The 18,127-nt window shown below is 36.9% G+C and overlaps 1 protein-coding gene across 1 annotated transcript in view; it reads right to left on the reverse strand.

The window, feature by feature from the left end:
- The window catches only part of LOC134663343 (acyl-CoA Delta-9 desaturase), a 33,306-nt gene extending 16,845 nt beyond the window's left edge, over window positions 1-16,461 (reverse strand). The window contains exon 1 of the mRNA XM_063519709.1: window positions 16,281-16,461. Within this exon, the coding sequence (XP_063375779.1) occupies window positions 16,281-16,428 (148 nt within the window). The 5' untranslated portion in view covers window positions 16,429-16,461. The remainder of the gene's footprint in view (window positions 1-16,280) is intronic.
- Window positions 16,462-18,127: the final 1,666 nt, after the last annotated feature.

Below are 18,127 nucleotides of genomic sequence, written 5' to 3' on the forward strand. Positions count from 1 at the left end.
ATAGTTGTCGGCCGCTATATGACGGCGCCGCTTTCCTAGGAAACGAAAGCTTAAGCTGCTTGACGGTCCGTTGAATTTCCAATAGACAAGCATTTTAACGGTTCGTGACAGCCACTTTGGTTATAATAAAATAATGCTTTATTTGATGCTGGAACTGGAACAAAAACCATCAAGTCCTATCTTACACAGGCTGATGATCAATTTATTGATTGCTAGATTTATTTAAGGCATTAGGTGGGTCAATTCGAAAATATTATTTGAATAAGTAATCTAGGTACGACTATTAAGAAATAATTCATCGTATAAAGTATATTAATTGTCAAAGTGGTCCGGTTGTTTATTTAGTCTCCTGCAATAGTTTGCGGGGTGAATATCGACGCCCGAAAGCAAACACGTAGTAACCCACAAAATCCAAATTGTTCACCAGAGACGAAAAACTTTTCGAGTTTTGAAAAAAAAATCATAACTTCGTTGTTTATGATCATAACTAACTCAAAATTGGATGCAACATTCAACATTTTTTGGACGTCAAATTCATTTAAATAAATTTAACCGCAAGTTGTTACAAGGCCATATTTTGTGGGTTACTACGTTTTGAACTTTTTTACACAGTGCGCAAACTCGTAGTAAACGCCAGTACCAAATGTATGGGATAGCATTTCCTTAAAATTTGTATGGACAGCAAAAACGCAGTAATCTACCTGAATATGACAAAAGATATCCGTAATAAAGTCTTAAACGTGGTGGTTTAGAGATTTCGGGTGACAAAATGCTGTAACAGTATGTTTTTTCTTTTTGTAAGCAATTTAGAATGCATTAAATGTATTGCCAACAATTTTACCACACCCTTAGAAATGACTTTAATGGCATCTTAAAGTAAATTGCACGACATTTCAAATGTATACTTATAAAATGTGAAGATGTTTTCGGGATTCATAAACGAAAATAACACATCTATTATGATGATTTGAACTATTAAAATCAATATAAGCATTCTTAAGACCAAACAAAACACATAACTTTTGCTTAATTTTCAATAACATAATTAAATCTTATAATGTTATTGTAAAACCAACTAAAAAATAAGAAGTCCACTTTGGAAAAGACATAACGTAATGGGAGATCAAAATCTAACCAAAGTATAACAACGATATTTGATTAAGTGTTTTCTACATCCTCTTATAAAATAATAGTCCACTTTAGACAAAACAAACTTTCATCAGATATCATAAGACCAAATTTTATTTAAGTACCATAAAACCATAAAATCGATACACACACCGTAAATATTGCAATTTTACATGCTTACAATAGAAAAAATCTTCCTTTCTTAAATAAAAATAATCACTTTATTCAAAATCCCCGGAATATTTTACTTGATCCCAACACTTCGACTCACTTTCACCCCCCGAACCGCACTGAGCGACGGCGCAAATGTTCTGGTAATGGCCGCGATAGCCGCGTTAAAACGAAATAAGACGCAGAAGTTTAAACCTTACGCCCTACAACAGTGAAGTAATTATTATGTTGTAGTTTTACTTGATCCTTGTAAACGTAGTAAAAGACATGTCTCTCATATTTTAATAGTGTGTGAATTTGTGTTAAACCACTACTTGACTAAACATTATTTCCCATCAAATAGCGTAACTGCAAGACATTCACATTCATGAGTGGCAAACACGTAGTAACCTACACTTGCGTCAGAACCTGACCCCATTCGAAATGCTGTAAATACGGTGATTTAAATTATTGAGTTTTTTTTGCTATTTACTGCGTGTTTGCTGAGTACATTTCAAGGAAAACGAGAAAATTTTGTGTTCCTATTTTCCCCATTTTTCATCGGCACGTGGATACGACCTATCGACGCAGAAAAAATTGAAGATTCCAAAAATGCAATAAAAAAAATGTTGACCTTGTGTGGGTTACTACGTGTTTGCTTTCCGGCGTCGATATACAGGTCATACTGAGCAACTTTTACTATGAGACCAACCAACCCCGAAATTGCCATAAAAATTGGCTGTTTCATAGATACATTTTGGCTGTCTGACCTTGACATATTATATGGGAGAGTAATTATTTTTTTCGCGATTTCGGGGTTGGTTCCATGGTAAAAGTTACTCAGTATGACCTATATATTCAGTTTGTAAATTATTGCAGACTAAATAAGCACTCTGTATAAATAAATGTACCTAATGCTGCGTTATTAAGTCTGTTGACGAAATGCGATTAATGCGAATTTCTAATTATAGTTTATTTATATCTTCTACACGGACGAAGTCACCAGCGGAGGCTAATCATGTAGGTAGGTATACATTAGCAACACTAAATGTGGTTGAGTTGCCTAGAATTGCGCTCTTTGCCTACTTGCTAAATTACCTTCTACCGCAAATCTTAAGGAATCGTGGTAATTTTACCGCAAACTTGAATTTCAACTTCACAGTGGAAAATAAAATACAAACCTTTAGGCCAAGCGTGGGCCAAGCGCTCCATTTTATTTCTCTACCATTCATTTCATCTAGTTCTAGGTAAGTAATACCTCAAAGTGGACACTGTCTTTTTAGGATTAGGCTGGCTCTCTCACAATGTTTTTATTGGCTACGGCCAAATAAATACCAACGCAACCTTCCATTAGGTATCCGACCTACTGTTAAGGTTCAGTTGACAAATAAAATTATACAGGGGAATGTGAATTATTCTAATAAGAATAACGTTTGTGTATAGGTACAAGGAAATCCACTTACAATATGAATTTGTGCGACACAAACAATCCAGAAAATTGAATATAAATGAGTTTTCGAGTTAATTTCCAAATATATGGAATACTTATTCGTAATAAGTCATGCCCTAATGTACCCATACAACCATTTCCAGTCGCCGTTACGACGCGGTGTAGACACATCTTGTGTCGACACCGTCTGTTTCGGTCACAATTCCAGTCGCAGAGTCGTCGCCGTGTCGACACAGTTACCAGAAATGGGGAAGGGTCGACACATGACACAAAGTGACATAAAGTGTGGTCGCCGTGTGCACACATTGTTTCGGGTTTGCGACTACTTTATGCCAATATCATTCGTTCATTCGTTCATTTTGTTCCTGTCAAATGGAAACTGTCAGATGGAAAAATAGTTAAATAAAAATAAGTGTCATTAATACGCCATCTCTAAAACGGATTACAAGACGTAATTATATATTGTTTGCATTTATATTACAATAGGACTTAAATTATAATGGGGAATTAAACTGCTCGAGTGATTTGATAAACTAAGTGTAATATAATCAACGCGCCACCACATTGTTTTAGTTTAGCCAGAAATGAAATTGTTTACTTCTCAGTGCCTGTGTTCATAAATATATTATTTGATGCATTTTTAGTACTTCGATGCGTATACTATACTTAAATAACAGAAATAACGCTTTACATACTACGAAACTTGTTAATTATGATGTATAAATATGGTTTAAGGCTGAGAAATATTGCAGTCACAAAGTAGTCGCAAATGTTTCGACTTTGTGTCGACTCTGTGTAGACACATGACACGCGCTGTCAAAAGTAATAACAAAGTTACTGGATTTGCAAAATGGCTCCTTGTGTTCATTTGTTTTCAGATATTCTCAAAGTGTAAAAATGCCGTGGTCAGAGATGGGACTTAATAGATTAACTGTTTATTCGATTAATTAATGGAATAAAAAAGTTAATCCTCAAATTTTAATCGCGATTAGTTTAGTCGACCTATAGATAGAAATTGAATTAATCTGAATATTAATCGAATAAATTATCGATTAAATCTCGGTTGGAAGTTGACAGGGGGCCATTTTTGTACGTAAAAATAATAGAAATGTCTTGCATGCAGATGGTAGCCAAACACTTTGTCATAAAAGTCGAGATAGGTGTCGATTTATAGGTTTTAGGGAGTGGCGATTTCGAAAATGATGACCATTTTGGAATCCAAAATGGCGGCCATGCACTGTGTCATAAAAGTCGTCATGGATGTCGTTTTATACGTTTTAGGGGGCCCCAATTTTGAAAATGATGACCATTTTGGAATCCAAAATGGCGGCCATGCACTATGCCATAAAAGTCGTCATGGGTGTCGTTTTATAGGTTTTAGGAGGCGCAGATTTAAAAAATGATGACCATTTTGGATTCCAAGATGGCGGCCATGCACTATGTCATAAAAGTCGTCATGGGTGTCGTTTTATAGGTTTTGGGGGGCGCAGATTTAGAAAATGATGACCATTTTGGATTCCAAAATGGTGGCCATGCACTATGTCATAAAAGTCGTCATGGGTATCGTTTTATAGGTTTTAGGGGGCGCAGATTTCGAAAACGATGACCATTTTGGATTCCAAGATGGCGGCCATGCACTATGTCATAAAAGTCGTCATGGATGTCGTTTTATAGGTTTTAGGGGGCCCCGCTTTCGAAAATGATGACCATTTTGGAATCCAGAATGGCGGCCATGCACTATGTCATAAAAGTCGTCATGGGTGTCGTTTTATAGGTTTTGGGGGGCGCAGATTTCGAACATAATAACTATTTTGGAATCCAAGATGGCGGCCATGCACTATGTTAAAAGTCGACATGGATGTCGTTTTATTGGTCATGGTCATCATTTTCGAAATCTGCTCTTCCTAACACCTACAAATCAACATCTATGACGGCTTATATGACAAAGTGCACGGCAGACATCTTGGAATCCAAAACGGTCATCATTTTCGAATTCTGCACTCCCTAAAACCTATAAAACGATATCCATGACGACTTTTATGACAAAGTGCACGGCACACATCTTGGATTCCAAACTGGTCATCATTTTCGAAATCGGCACTTCCTAAAACCTATAAAACGATATTTATGACGACTTTTATGACAAAATACGTAGCCGCCATCTTGGATTATAAAATGATCATCGTTTTCGAATTCTGCACTCCCTAAAACCTATAAATCGACATCAGTGACGACGCAAGTTATCTTTATTTTCAGATCTAACAAATTGCTACAGAATACAAAGGACAAAAAAGAAGCAAGGAGGTAATGAAACAAGCAAAAATACAGATTGACGCAATTGTATGCTTCTTAAATTGTGTCCAGATTTTTTTTGTCATAAAAGTTTTTATTTTTCACATATTACTCTCACAAGTTCCGTGACATTTCGACCTTGTAATTTTTTAAGTAAATGTTTTTGTTTATCTATGAGGATCTCACTAGAATAATATAATCAAGCTATGTTTATATATGATGATTGAAATAGTAACGCAAAAATAAAAATTATATTTGTGTCTTATATTCCAGCCGAAGACTTTTATTTTTCCTTTTCCTTCTACACAAGTTTGGCCAAGTAATAAGAATTTAGGGCTCTCAATTTTATTTTGACTTCTACAACAGTAAAACTACGAGACCATGTTTGGTATCATTTTCGTATAAATTCGCAGTACCAAATTTAGTTATGGTATCACATTGACACCATTCCAAAGTAAAAACATATAAACTTGTTAAAATACTTTCTTTTAAACTCCTCTTCACGCTTAAACTGCTGAACAGTTTTAATTTAAATTTAGTACACATATATTTTGAGTCCCGAGACAGGACATAATAAGTTATCTCAAAAATCATCCTTTAAAGGTGTGAAATGAGGTGTAGGGGGGAATTCAGAATTGACTTCTTGAAGTTAATACTGTTTAAGTTTAGGTTTGTGGTCATGTTTTTTTATCATTTTTAACTAAATCAAAGATGTAGACCATCCCAAATTTAATATAAATCGGTTTAGCGGTTATTGATTTCCCGTACAAATTTCCACGCCACTTTTCACACCTTCAAAAGATGATTTTGGTTATAAGATCTATCCTATGTCCTGTTCCAGGACGCAAACTATTTCTATACCAAATTTCAACGAAATCGGTTCAGCGGTTAAGCGTCAAGAGGAGTTTAAAAAAAACCGGCCAAGTGCGAGTCGGACTCGCGTATTAAGGGTTCCGTACATTAAGTCCGACTCGCGCTTGACTGCACATTTCTAATAGGTTTTCCTGTCATCTATAGGTAAAGAACTATTTTGTGTATTCAGACGGATAGACATACAGACGCACGAGTGATCCTATAAGGATTCCGTTTTTTGCTTTTGAGGTACGGAACCCTAAAAAGATTTTTTTTAATTTTGTGGAATGGTGTCAATGTGATACCTTAAATGGATTCAGCAACCCAGATTTATGCGAAAACGATACCATACACGGCCTAGCACCTTCACTGATGTAGATATATCAAGATAAAATTGAGAATCCTAAATAAACTTTCAAGAGCGGATATCTCAAAAACTATTCAACATATCGAAAAAATTGACTGAATAAACTTGTAACAAATTAAATTAACTTTCATTTTGTATAAGTGGCCATGTCGCTAAGATGCATAGTTTCCGAGATATAATCGAAAAACCGGAAAATGGGACCTTCAAAGCCCCCTCTCTTCCCCCCGCTCAAGGGCTACGGCCGGGGACTTTTGATATGTTCACCTCCTAACTTGTACTAACCAAGTTACAGAGTCAAAAATTGTGTTCCGAGCATTTCCCTCTACAACTTTTTGAAGCATTCGTTGGCTGACCTAAGTAGCTTATTGCATTTCTTTAAAAACTTTTCTGTAAAAGGTTGACGGTCGTTGGGCGTTTATATGGTTTTGGTCGATTATTATCATTTGAATCGCCCATGATGACTTACTAGAATTACTTACGAGCACACGAGACACTAATAGTAGTTTGACAAACCTTGGTTTTCAAGAGGTATTTTATATTGACATTTGCTGTCACAAATTTGCTGTCAGATTTAGTCGCAAACCGCACGCAAAGTGCACACAAATGTGTCGACACCTTGTTACGGAAAAGTGTACACACGGCGACGACACTTTGTTTCGAAACAATTCTAGACACATTGTGTGGACTCTGTTACGACACATCTGACATTTAGTTACCACTTTGATGATTCTGCGACTGGAATGGTTATATGGGTAATTACATACTTAGGTATCATCTTGATTAAAAAACCGGGCAAGTGCGAGTCGGACTCGCGCACGAAGGGTTCCGTACCATAAAGCAAAAAAAAAAACGGAAAAAAATGCAAAAAGAAAACGGTCCCCCATCCAAGTACTGACCACGCCCGACGTTGCTTAACTTTGGTCAAAAATCACGTTTGCTGTATGGGAGCCCCGCTTAAATCTTTATTTTATTCTGTTTTTAGTATTTGTTGTTATAGCGGCAACAGAAATACATCATCTGTGAAAATTTCATCTGTCTAGCTATCACGGTTCGTGAGATACAGCCTGGTGACAGACAGACGGACAGACGGACGGACGGACGGACAGCGAAGTCTAAGTAATAGGGTCCCGTTTTTACCCGACTACGGCAACGCAAAAGGAGGGTTATGATTTTGACCGGTATGTATGTGGGTATGTATGTATGTATGTTCATTTGTTCCCTCAGAACTCCTAAAGTACGCATTATAATTTGACAAACGATATGTCATTCGAATCGTCTTAAGCGTCCGCTGGTTATAGGCTATATGACGTCACAAAAAAAGGAACACGGCGCCCTCTAGAGGTCATAAAGGCACGAACCAAAAAAATAAAAATAAGTAATGATGGCGTGTTGTATATCATTCGAAAGAGCTCAATTAGCACATTTCAAATATATACATATTGTTAGCTTTTGCACCCGGCTTTGCTTACATGAACCCGATAAAACATTAATTTTCTCAAACATGCAATGAAATATTGATGTTATGTTCCTTATAATAGGCTGCGAAGTATGACGTTTCAGGTGCGGCTAGGACAAAAGGTCGTTAATGGAATTTCATACACATCTTGCAGGCCTAGGCCGGCAAAGTCCTCTTTTTTAATTTTCATTTCACAGATATTTGTGACACAGCATCGTGGCATTCATCCATTAAAAAAAAACTAGAGGCAGTATTTGCTTTATGGTTCGTAATGACACTCTGCCACTACGCCTATAAAAAAAAAAAAGAATGTTTGCTATAATTTTCAGTTTTATTCGTATAAAATGCAGCATGAACTTAATAAATAGTACATTCTATAATTTTATAATTTTAAATTATAAATTTAACCCTTAATCAAATATCGGGAAATTATTTCCCACTTCATTCTAATTTACGAAATATTTTTTATCTATTTAAAGGCAGCACTCAGCGATACCAACCATACAGATTTAAAATCTTAGTAACATTTTGAAATTGAAAAATGGCAACACTTTTCTAATGGCCGCCATTTGTGACCATAAGTCAAAGTCAATGTGAGTTGTTATGATTTTTTTTGCAATAACGTAAATTTTTTTAGTGTTTTGAGGTTAAGTGCGAAAAAAAATCTTGTAAGTGCATACACTGAATACTATCATAAACTAGACTTATTTTCCCTGTGTTTTGCTTGAAAAGAATTGTGATAACGATATGATTTAGCCAAGATTTAAGGTTTTAGTAAGTGGGTAATTATTTCCCATTGTTTGCTCCGGAACGTACGATTTACAAAAAAATTGGTAGGTTTTATCAAGTGGGAAATTATTTCCCAGTGTTTGTTCTCCACCTAAATTTTAATTGGTTTCCATAAATAAAAATACATGCCCGTTTGCCTGTTACACAAAAATATCTGTGGCTGTTTTTGTTTTCTTTTTTCTTTTATTTATTTCTTTGATTTTTGAAGATAACGTTAAAGGATCATACTTGAATTCCAAACAAAGCCGGGGGGATCTACTAATTAGTAAAAAGTTTGTAACCGTATCGGACAATGGGAAACTATTTCCCACTTCATTCAAAATTTTGCTATTCCGTTACGGATAACGGGAATTTATTTCCCACCGCAAAACCCCCCTTTCCCCCCCACTAAAATTCTTTTTATATATTTTTTCGTAATCTACGCACCCAAATTACCTAAAAACCATTATTAGTTTTCAAAAATCTCATAAAAAGTGTTCCGTTTGATTAAGGGTTAACTACACAAATAAAAACATTTAAAATATTTAATCTAAACGTTAGCGGTAAAAAGGTCTACTCAAACACGCGTAGTTAATTTTTTAAATTGTTATGGAGGTAAAGTTGAAAAATATTCATTCTGTTTTATTGGATTTATGGTGCGTTGTTGATTTTTTGACTTTAATATGAGTTCCGACGAAATAATGAAATTAATATTAATTGTAATCGTAGGAGTTGGAATTGGCAGCGTAAGCAGAATTGATTTTAAATAACTTGCTGCCTCTGCCGCCAAGTTGGTTGCTTATGGCAATTTTATTATTTGATAAACTAAGGAAAATGGCTTACAGTTTATTAGAAACAGTTTTGTGGCATATTTTAAATGAATGTAACTACAAATTCGTCAACACTGTGGAAATTATACTTATTTACTCCATGCATAAAGCAACGATGTATGTGAAACATGATATCAACATGAAAGACTATGTAAACTTATGTGACGAAAACGACAGTCAGACGGGATACAAGGCGAAAAAATCAAAGATACATGAAAATATACGGGAATACACGACTCGTGTAAAACATACGCGTGATAATGATATAGGTACGTGTCGGTTATATTTTGGGTGTAGTTTACTTTTAGTTTTTTCTATAAATAAAACTTGGGTTTCGTGGATTTTTTATTTTATTTATTTCATTGCATGTTTGAGAAAAGCACTATACATACCTCGGCGGGAAATGGGGTTGCCCGCGCTCAGACCTATCCGACCTCGCTTCGCTCGGCCGTCTATATGTCTTCGGCCGGCAACCCCTTTCGTCCCGGCCTCTGTAGTAATGTACTATTATCGAGTAGGTAATTCGAACTACGAATCTACAAGCGCTCTGAATTCTATCCGCGTATTACCCGATTAAGGCGATACAAGAAGGTTTTTGCAAAAGAAATTAGTTTGGCCACTATATACATGGTGTTTTTTAATGATCTGCAATATTTTATAAAGTGAATAGGTATAGAAGTCCAGATCAGCCAAAATGTAGGAAACAGCCCTACAAGAGACGTACGAGGCACGCTGTACGTACGAGGCTCGCTGTACGCGGCAAAGCGGCGCCCTCATACTAAAAGAGTCGGGCACAGCCCGACGTACGCGTTCCAATTCCGGGCGCCTTTGGCACCCTCATACTGAAAGTCGGGCGTAGCCCGACGAACGCGTTCCAAAGCCGGGCGCCGAAGGCGCCCTTATATTAAAAGAGTGGGGCGCAGCCCGACGTACGAGGTTCGCTGTACGCGTTCCAAAGCCGGGCGCCCCGGGCGCCCTCATACTAAAAGAGTCGGGCGTAGCCCGACGAACGCGTTCCAAAGCCGGGCGCCGAAGGCGCCCTCATACTAAAAGAGTCGGGCGCAGCCCGACGTACGAGGCTCGCTGTACGCGTTCCAAAGCCGGGCGCCTTCGGCGCCCTCATACTAAAAGAGTCGGGCGTAGCCCGACGTACGCGTTCCAAAGCCGGGCGCCGAAGGCGCCCTCGCACTAAAAGAGTCGGGCGCAGCCCGACGTACGAGGCCCACTGTACGCGTTCCAAAGCCGGACGCCTTCGGCGCCCTCATACTAAAAGAGTCGGGCGTAGCCCGACGTACGCGTTCCAAAGCCGGGCGCCGAAGGACCTCACACTAAAAGGCTCGCTGTACGCGTTCCAAAGCCGTGCGCCTTCGGCGCCCTCTCACTAAAAGAGTCACGTATACGTTCCAAAGCCGGGCGCCGAAGGCGCCCTCATACTAAAAGAGTCGGGCGCAGCCCGACGTACGAGACTCGCTGTACGCGTTCCAAAGCCGTGCGCCTTCGGCGCCCTCTCACTAAAAGAGTCGGGCGTAGCCCGACGTACGCGTTCCAAAGCCGGGCTCGAAGGCGCCCTCATACTAAAAGAGTCGGGCGCAGCCCGACGTACGACGCTCGCTGTACGCGTTCCAAAGCCGGGCGCCGAAGGCGCCCTCATACTAAAAGAGTCGGGCGTAGCCCGACGTACGCGTTCCAAAGCCGGGCGCCGAAGGCGCCCTCATACTAAAAATGTCGGGCGCAGCTCGACATACTAGGCTCGCTGTACTCGTTCCAAAGCAGGGCGCCTTCGGCGCCCTCACACTAAAAGAGTCGGGCGTAGCCCGGCGTACGCGTTCCAAAGACGGGAGCCTTCGGCGCCCTCATACCAAAGGAGTCGGGCGTAGCCCGATATATGCGGCTCTTTGCATGCATTTCTGTACTGCGGACGCCCTCGCAAAAGTAATATCAAGTGACTTCAAATAGTTAGTAACGAAATCATGACCCCAAAATTAATTAAATAAAAAATAAGTTCAAAAACTAAAACCCGACTACTGCAAATCGCGCTCTAAAAAGTATGAAACAAGATAGAATTCTTATCTAAAAATTATCGAACAGGGAATATTATAAATGTTACCATTTTTTCAATTAAAAAATACAACGTAATATAATTTACTATTTTTTTTATATATGTATTTACAGAGATTCAGAGGATAGCCGTGGTCGTATGCCACTTTACCTTAAAGTTTATAATCGTGGCATACGACCACGGCGATCCTCTGAATCTCTGTAAATATATAAAAAAATAGTAAATTATATTACGTTGTATTTTTTTATTGAAACAATGGTAACATTTATAATATTCCCTGTTCGATAATTTTTAGATAAGAATTCTATCTTGTGTCATACTTTTTAGAGCGCGATTTGCAGTAGTCGGGTTTTAGTTTTTGAACTTATTTTTTATTGAACTTATTTTACCCTTTGGGTACGGAACCCTAAAAATGAGTAAAAGAAAAGTAGAAGAATATAGCTTAGTAGCAGTCAATTGTTTTTTACATATCAACCCTTTGGTGTGAGATGTCACTGAATAGGTCTTTCAAACAGAATATCGATAAAAAATATATTAACGTCATTTTTAAAAATGTTTTATCAGTCGTTCGAAACTATAAAGAAACAATTTTTTATCGACAGCTGAATTAAATAATATTCAACAGCACTTTAGTTTCCAAATAAATTTTCAGATAAAACTTTACAATGACCTAATTCTAATAAATAATAATCTGGGGGTACGGGCACGGTAGTGTCCCGCCAAGATGAGCAAAGCGAAGTGCAAGGGCACTACCTACCTTTTCTCGAAACGCTTCGTGGTTTTATTGAACTCTCATGACTTGGGTTTGGATTACCTAGGTACTTCCCAAGTAACACAACGTAGCTGAATATTGTTTGAATAATAGAGCATGCCGTACTTAATGCTGAATAAGGTAGCTGTATAACAGCTGAATAAGCGTTATACAGACTTTATACAGAAGGTTTGGGCGCAAAGTGGGCAGTGCCCACGCCGCTTATTTCTGAATAACAGTAATGTAATAGCTATATAAGTGTATGCCCACACATTGAATCGCTGAATAACACTTGTATAGAGGCTGTCAAAAGCTTATATACCGCTTTTAAACCAAAGTTATCCAGCTTTGTACACAATGAATCAGTTATTCACACGTTATGAAGCTTTTGGTTCCAAAGTGCATTTTTACAGAAAATATATTCAGATATTTGTGTTAAATCAATGATTTGTCTTCCATTTTAATTTGTGAACTAGTGTCAAAGTGTAGTTTCTGCAGTGAAAACTTACAAAATAAGGAGGACATCACCCATATATTAATTTGATGTTTACATAACTTCAATTTCATTGCGCATGCGACTTTACTGTTAATATATATATGCATTTTATTTAAAATTTTAAAGCGCCGCGTAAATAATGCACCGTTTCAAAAGTAAATATAGAAAATTTACTACTCCACATTTAAATTTGTAATTTTTCTGCGGTGTTTAGATGTTTTAGTGATAGAAAATGTACTTTAACAAGTTATGCTACGATAAAACTAGTTTTATAAATGAATAAAATGAGTTTTTCAGTTCATTTTCAATTCCTATATAATTGTAGAGGTTAGAAAGTGAGCAACCGTAATGGCGTCCGACTGTGCTGAATATAAGCTGCTGCCACAGCTATTATTGTGCTAATTTTTGAATAAGCATTCACATTATTCGCGTTACTAAGCAACATGTTAGATAATAATGGTCTTAACACAACAAGTTTTGAATAACATCAGTATAATAGTAATTGTTTTCTCAATCTTAAAGCCTATTAGGGTTCTATACACAAATAGTAAAAACCACATAGATCCTCACTACTTTGATGATAAAACATTATAGGTATGTAACACGGGCAATATTCAATCCTACTTCCCACTAATATTATAAACGCGATATAATATATAATTTATATGATAAATCTGGGGGCACGACAGTTTACACAGTTATTTTTTCCGTCATCAGTTCCGACAAATATGTAGTAGGTAAAGGTAACGCAAAGATGTACGACGTGAGTACGAAGATGTATATAGTATGAGTGGTATGGTTACGAGTATGGTATGAATATGAATATGGTATAGGTGCGAAGGTGAGGGTATATCATTCATTCATTCATATTAGTAGCGGGTATCACGGGTATGAGTACAATTAAGTATAGTTTGATATGGGCAGTATTGTTTAGGTATGAGTACGAGTACAGTGTGGGATGGGTATGAGTAGACCCACTTGAAAACTAAAAACAGTCTGTTCAAAATCGACAGGAGAATCGATTTCGCTATGAGGGTGATTATTTTATTTTTCTCATACCCAGTCCAGTCTACAACTTTTTAATGCAACAATATGAATAACTAGCATTTGACACATTGTTTGCCAACTAACAACAACCTTAAATGGCCATTGGTAAACTTTATCTCGTTGCAGTAAGGTATGAAAATGGTCAGTTAACAGTGTTTACGATGGTAACTAGCAATTGTTTTACGTCATTAAAAGTAGAGATGCAACGGATAGTTGTTTGACCGGATTCCGGATATCCGGCCTGGACACTGGCTGAATATCCGGTATCCGGTCGCCAGATATTCGGCCGGCGGAACTATACCTACATTTCGGTTTTTCAGGTGCGCATTCTGCAGGTTTGACCTGTTTCCTAGTAAACGTTCGCGCGGACTCATTTCTAGGTTCGAAATGAGTGCGCGTGCAAGTCAGTGGAATGATTAAATTGTTTTAAAATAATAAACAAGTACGATTATGACCGTGTCTGTTTCTTAAATCCAATTTGTTTACTCCGAAATCATGCAATGTTACTATCCGGTATCCGGCCGAATAGAAGGTCACTATCCGGTATCCGGCCGGATAGTAAAATAGAGGCCGGATAGGCCGGATAGTAACCGGATATCCGGTGCATCTCTAATTAAAAGGACTATGCATCTTGTGTAAAATAACCAATCGAAGAGAATTGTTAAGAAAACTAAACCTCGATTTTTTAAATAATGGTTGGATTAAAGAATATGCGTATTTATTCTTGATGCGTTCAAAATAAAATAAAAACACGCTCAAGCTCAAAGCAATCAGACTCAAGTAGCACTGTTGACCGTGTATAAAGCTACGGAACCCTCTCCACTGCGCACTTGTTGATACTAAGCAGTAGTTTGAATAGCGCTTCTCATTGCGTTCATTTTGCAGCTTTTAGCAAGAAAATATAGTATATGTGTACTAAAATCGCTATAACTTAACCTTAAGTGTTGTTTTAGTATTTATTATTCAGGCGTTATGTCAATAAAAGCCATAATTAACCCATATATGCAGCTACTGAATAACAAATAATATGTGGATTTTATTACAGCTTCCAGTAATAGCGTCCACCTTTATTCAAAAACTAGCGTTAAAACAGAAACTGCAACCGCTTTTATACAGTTGAAAGTCTTCACCGACGCTTCTTTTCAGCATTTAGTAGCCACTATCACATTTTTCTTAATATTGTCTGCTTAAAATCATACAACACAGAATATATACAGCTAATTGCTGCTAATGCTGCTATTATGCAGCTTTTAGTAACCACAAATGCTTTAAGCTGAATAATGTCTAAGTAACTGTGTAAGAAATAAGTATTATTCAGCTTTAATATGCAAAACCGATACTATGCAAAATTTATTCAGCATTTATTGGTATAAAGGCCCCACTAGGCCCACATATTTTCTTATTCCGAATTTAGTAATTTCCACCGCATATACACAAAATTTATGCAATCTTAATTTGAATAAGATGATAATTTTACTCTATTATCCTGCTTGTGTGTTACTTGGGTTATACCAGATAAATATAACTCTCGGGTATGATGTTACATATTTTGACTAAGGTGTAGAGTTTGTGAAGTTAGGGCTTGTAGGGTTAGAATAGAAGCTTGGCTCTACATGAGATCTGATAAATTTTGACAGTGCAAGCCTTATGGTTTCGTCTTGGTAACTATAGTTCGTTTTATTTTAGCATTAGAAAGAACTTGTAAGAAGGTAAGCAATCTTGACATGTCTTTTAGCTGAAAAACGCTTTTTAAAAATCAATAACTATTACATATGAACGCAGAAGAATATAAAAGATCGTATTAGATTCATAATTGTTACATATTTGCCGTAACTTATTTTTAAAATGTGTTTTTCAATTAAAAGACCATCAAGATTGTTTACCTTATTTCTAATGCTAAAAAAATGAACTAATACTTATAAGTGGTAAGTACAATATTTGGTTTTCAACATTATAAAATACTTATTAGGTATTAAATATCTTCCATGATAATTTTCCCGTCATTATCATTAGCTTTGATTGTACCAACGGTAATATTTTGAATTATTTAGAAATAAATTAACGTAGGTACTACCTACATGTAATGAAAACCATGTCTGTGGCTGATTAAGTGATTATTGATAACGTGATAGAATATTGGACGGGCGTATTTTATGCACTAGGAAAAAATCTACAGAAAAGAAAAGAAAACTTTTGTAAGATATTGATCAGGTATAAGTAAAGAGTAACTCATACGAGTCATACGTACCTATATGTGACAGTAGAATGCGAAAATTAATAAAAAATAACAGATTATTTGAAGACATAAAATAAATAGAGAAGCATTTTTGTGCTATATACGAGTATATATGTATATGTATAACCTGTCTATATAGGGATATAATATCATTGTCCCCACATCGATGTGATTATAAAATTTAGAAGCAAGAGTCATGGACCTTTCGTCTGTTGCTGACGATTTATGGTGTATTATACCGAAGGCCTACCGCGGACCACGTTAGACGCGTTGCCCCTCTGTCACACTCGTAAATTCGTACGTAAGTGTGACAGGAAGGCAACACGTCGAACGTGATTCGCGGTAGGTGTGCTGGTAGACACGTAAAAATGACCAACGCGAGAAGTGTAGGTACTTACGGAATAAAATGGTAAACAGTTTGACTTCGAACAGCAGCAGCCATAGCCCGTAGAGCGAGAGCAGATGTATGTGGATAAAGAAAAGGACGACGGGCCAGTCGGCCTCGCGGCTCCTGTCCTGCGCGGGCGCCTCGCCGATGCTGACCATGCTGCACGCTGGGCGCACGCTGCAAATATAACATAGTTTATAAACACAACTCCATGCTTGAAATTGAAAAATAGGAAATTCGAAACGAGTGGCACAGTACATATGGCCCTTAAATTTTTCGACGTGGTTACGTAATGTGCTTATTATAGCACCTGGTGTTGTAAAATAGCACCAGCTTTAATGTAATATAATTAATTTCTAAAGAAAACATTGTTATTCGGTAAGCTCATAGAGACATAGATTCATGAAGTTAAAAATTCCACCCGCCTGAGTATTTTTATGATTTTCTTTTCAAAAATAATCCTAAAAATAAACGCGACATACAAGTTACCTATCTATAGAATGGCACGCGCGGCACGTTCCTGCAAAAAATAAATGAACACCGGTCAAGTAAGAGTCCGTTCATCTCGCGCAACGAGGGCTCGATACAACATTATAATTGAATGATTTTCACCAGAAGTACACTAAGTACGAGTATAAGAAGGTATTATTGTACGAGTATACCTACAATCAGCTAACTAGTTTGCTCGAATGAATGTAAGTATGTATGTTGGTATTTCAATTATAATTCTTTACCTTGAGAACCGATTTCTATTTTCTAGTGTTCCGTACAAAACTTTGTTCACGGAACACTTATTTCTTATATGTATTCGAAATAAAGTATTAGGTATCTCATAGAAATTTCAAGTAACTATCATAAAGATACGCAAAGAGTTATTAAACTGCAAACTATACCTAGGTACCTACCCGATAATGTAATAAATAAATAATAGTTATTTGTTTTACAAGGGGGGCTAAGTTGTTGTTTAACTGCTCGTGCTAATATTGATACCCGAGCAAGCGAAAGATTCCAAAATTGAAAAAAAGATTCGAAAAATGGAATCTTGAGCGTTGCGAGGGTTTTAAAGCACGATGGATAAACAAAATTTGCCCCCGAGTGAAAGACAAAATTTTTCACCACACCAACTCGAAGCAAATATTAAATGTAAAATATCAAACAAAATCAAACCAAATCAAATTCTAATGAATGTTATTAAATAGGTACTTATCATCCAAAATCATAATTTAATTAAAAGTCAATTCGACCAGCAAACATAAGAAAACAACTCAAAATTTGTATTTGATTACTTTACCTCACACGTGAATTACTGATAGCAAAGTGCAACTTTGCTATTCGTTTTTGAAGTACAAAGTAAGCCTTTCCGAGCTGGTGTGGTGAAAATAATATTTTTTTGTTTACTGTAAAACGATACTTATCCCACTTGATCTAGTAACTAGACTTAATATATTTTCCATAGTAAAATTGACAGTAGTGCAGCTGTCGTTGGAAATGGAATGTTACCCTAAGTATTTCTCGAGTTTCTCGATGTATTTAACACAATGTGACGGACGGACGGACGGACAGAGTCGCACCATAAGGGTTCCTTTAAACCTGTTTGGTAGGAACCCTAAAAATATATTTATAAGATTTATCGCAATGCTCTATGAAAAATTCCATTACCAGCGGCGCCCGAAAGGCGGCGTTACTAAGTATGTTATAAGGACGATATATTATAATAGTAGTATGGGATGGTATGAAACGGTTAACCCAAACGACCTATCAAGTTCGTAAAAAAAACTTTCAGTACGATTTTAACATTTAGTTCCCCCTTTTATTTTATTAATATTGTTCTATGTATCTGAAAATGGGACGGTAAGT

Source organism: Cydia fagiglandana, chromosome 1, assembly GCF_963556715.1.
Source record: "Cydia fagiglandana chromosome 1, ilCydFagi1.1, whole genome shotgun sequence".
Lineage (NCBI taxonomy): Eukaryota > Metazoa > Arthropoda > Insecta > Lepidoptera > Tortricidae > Cydia > Cydia fagiglandana.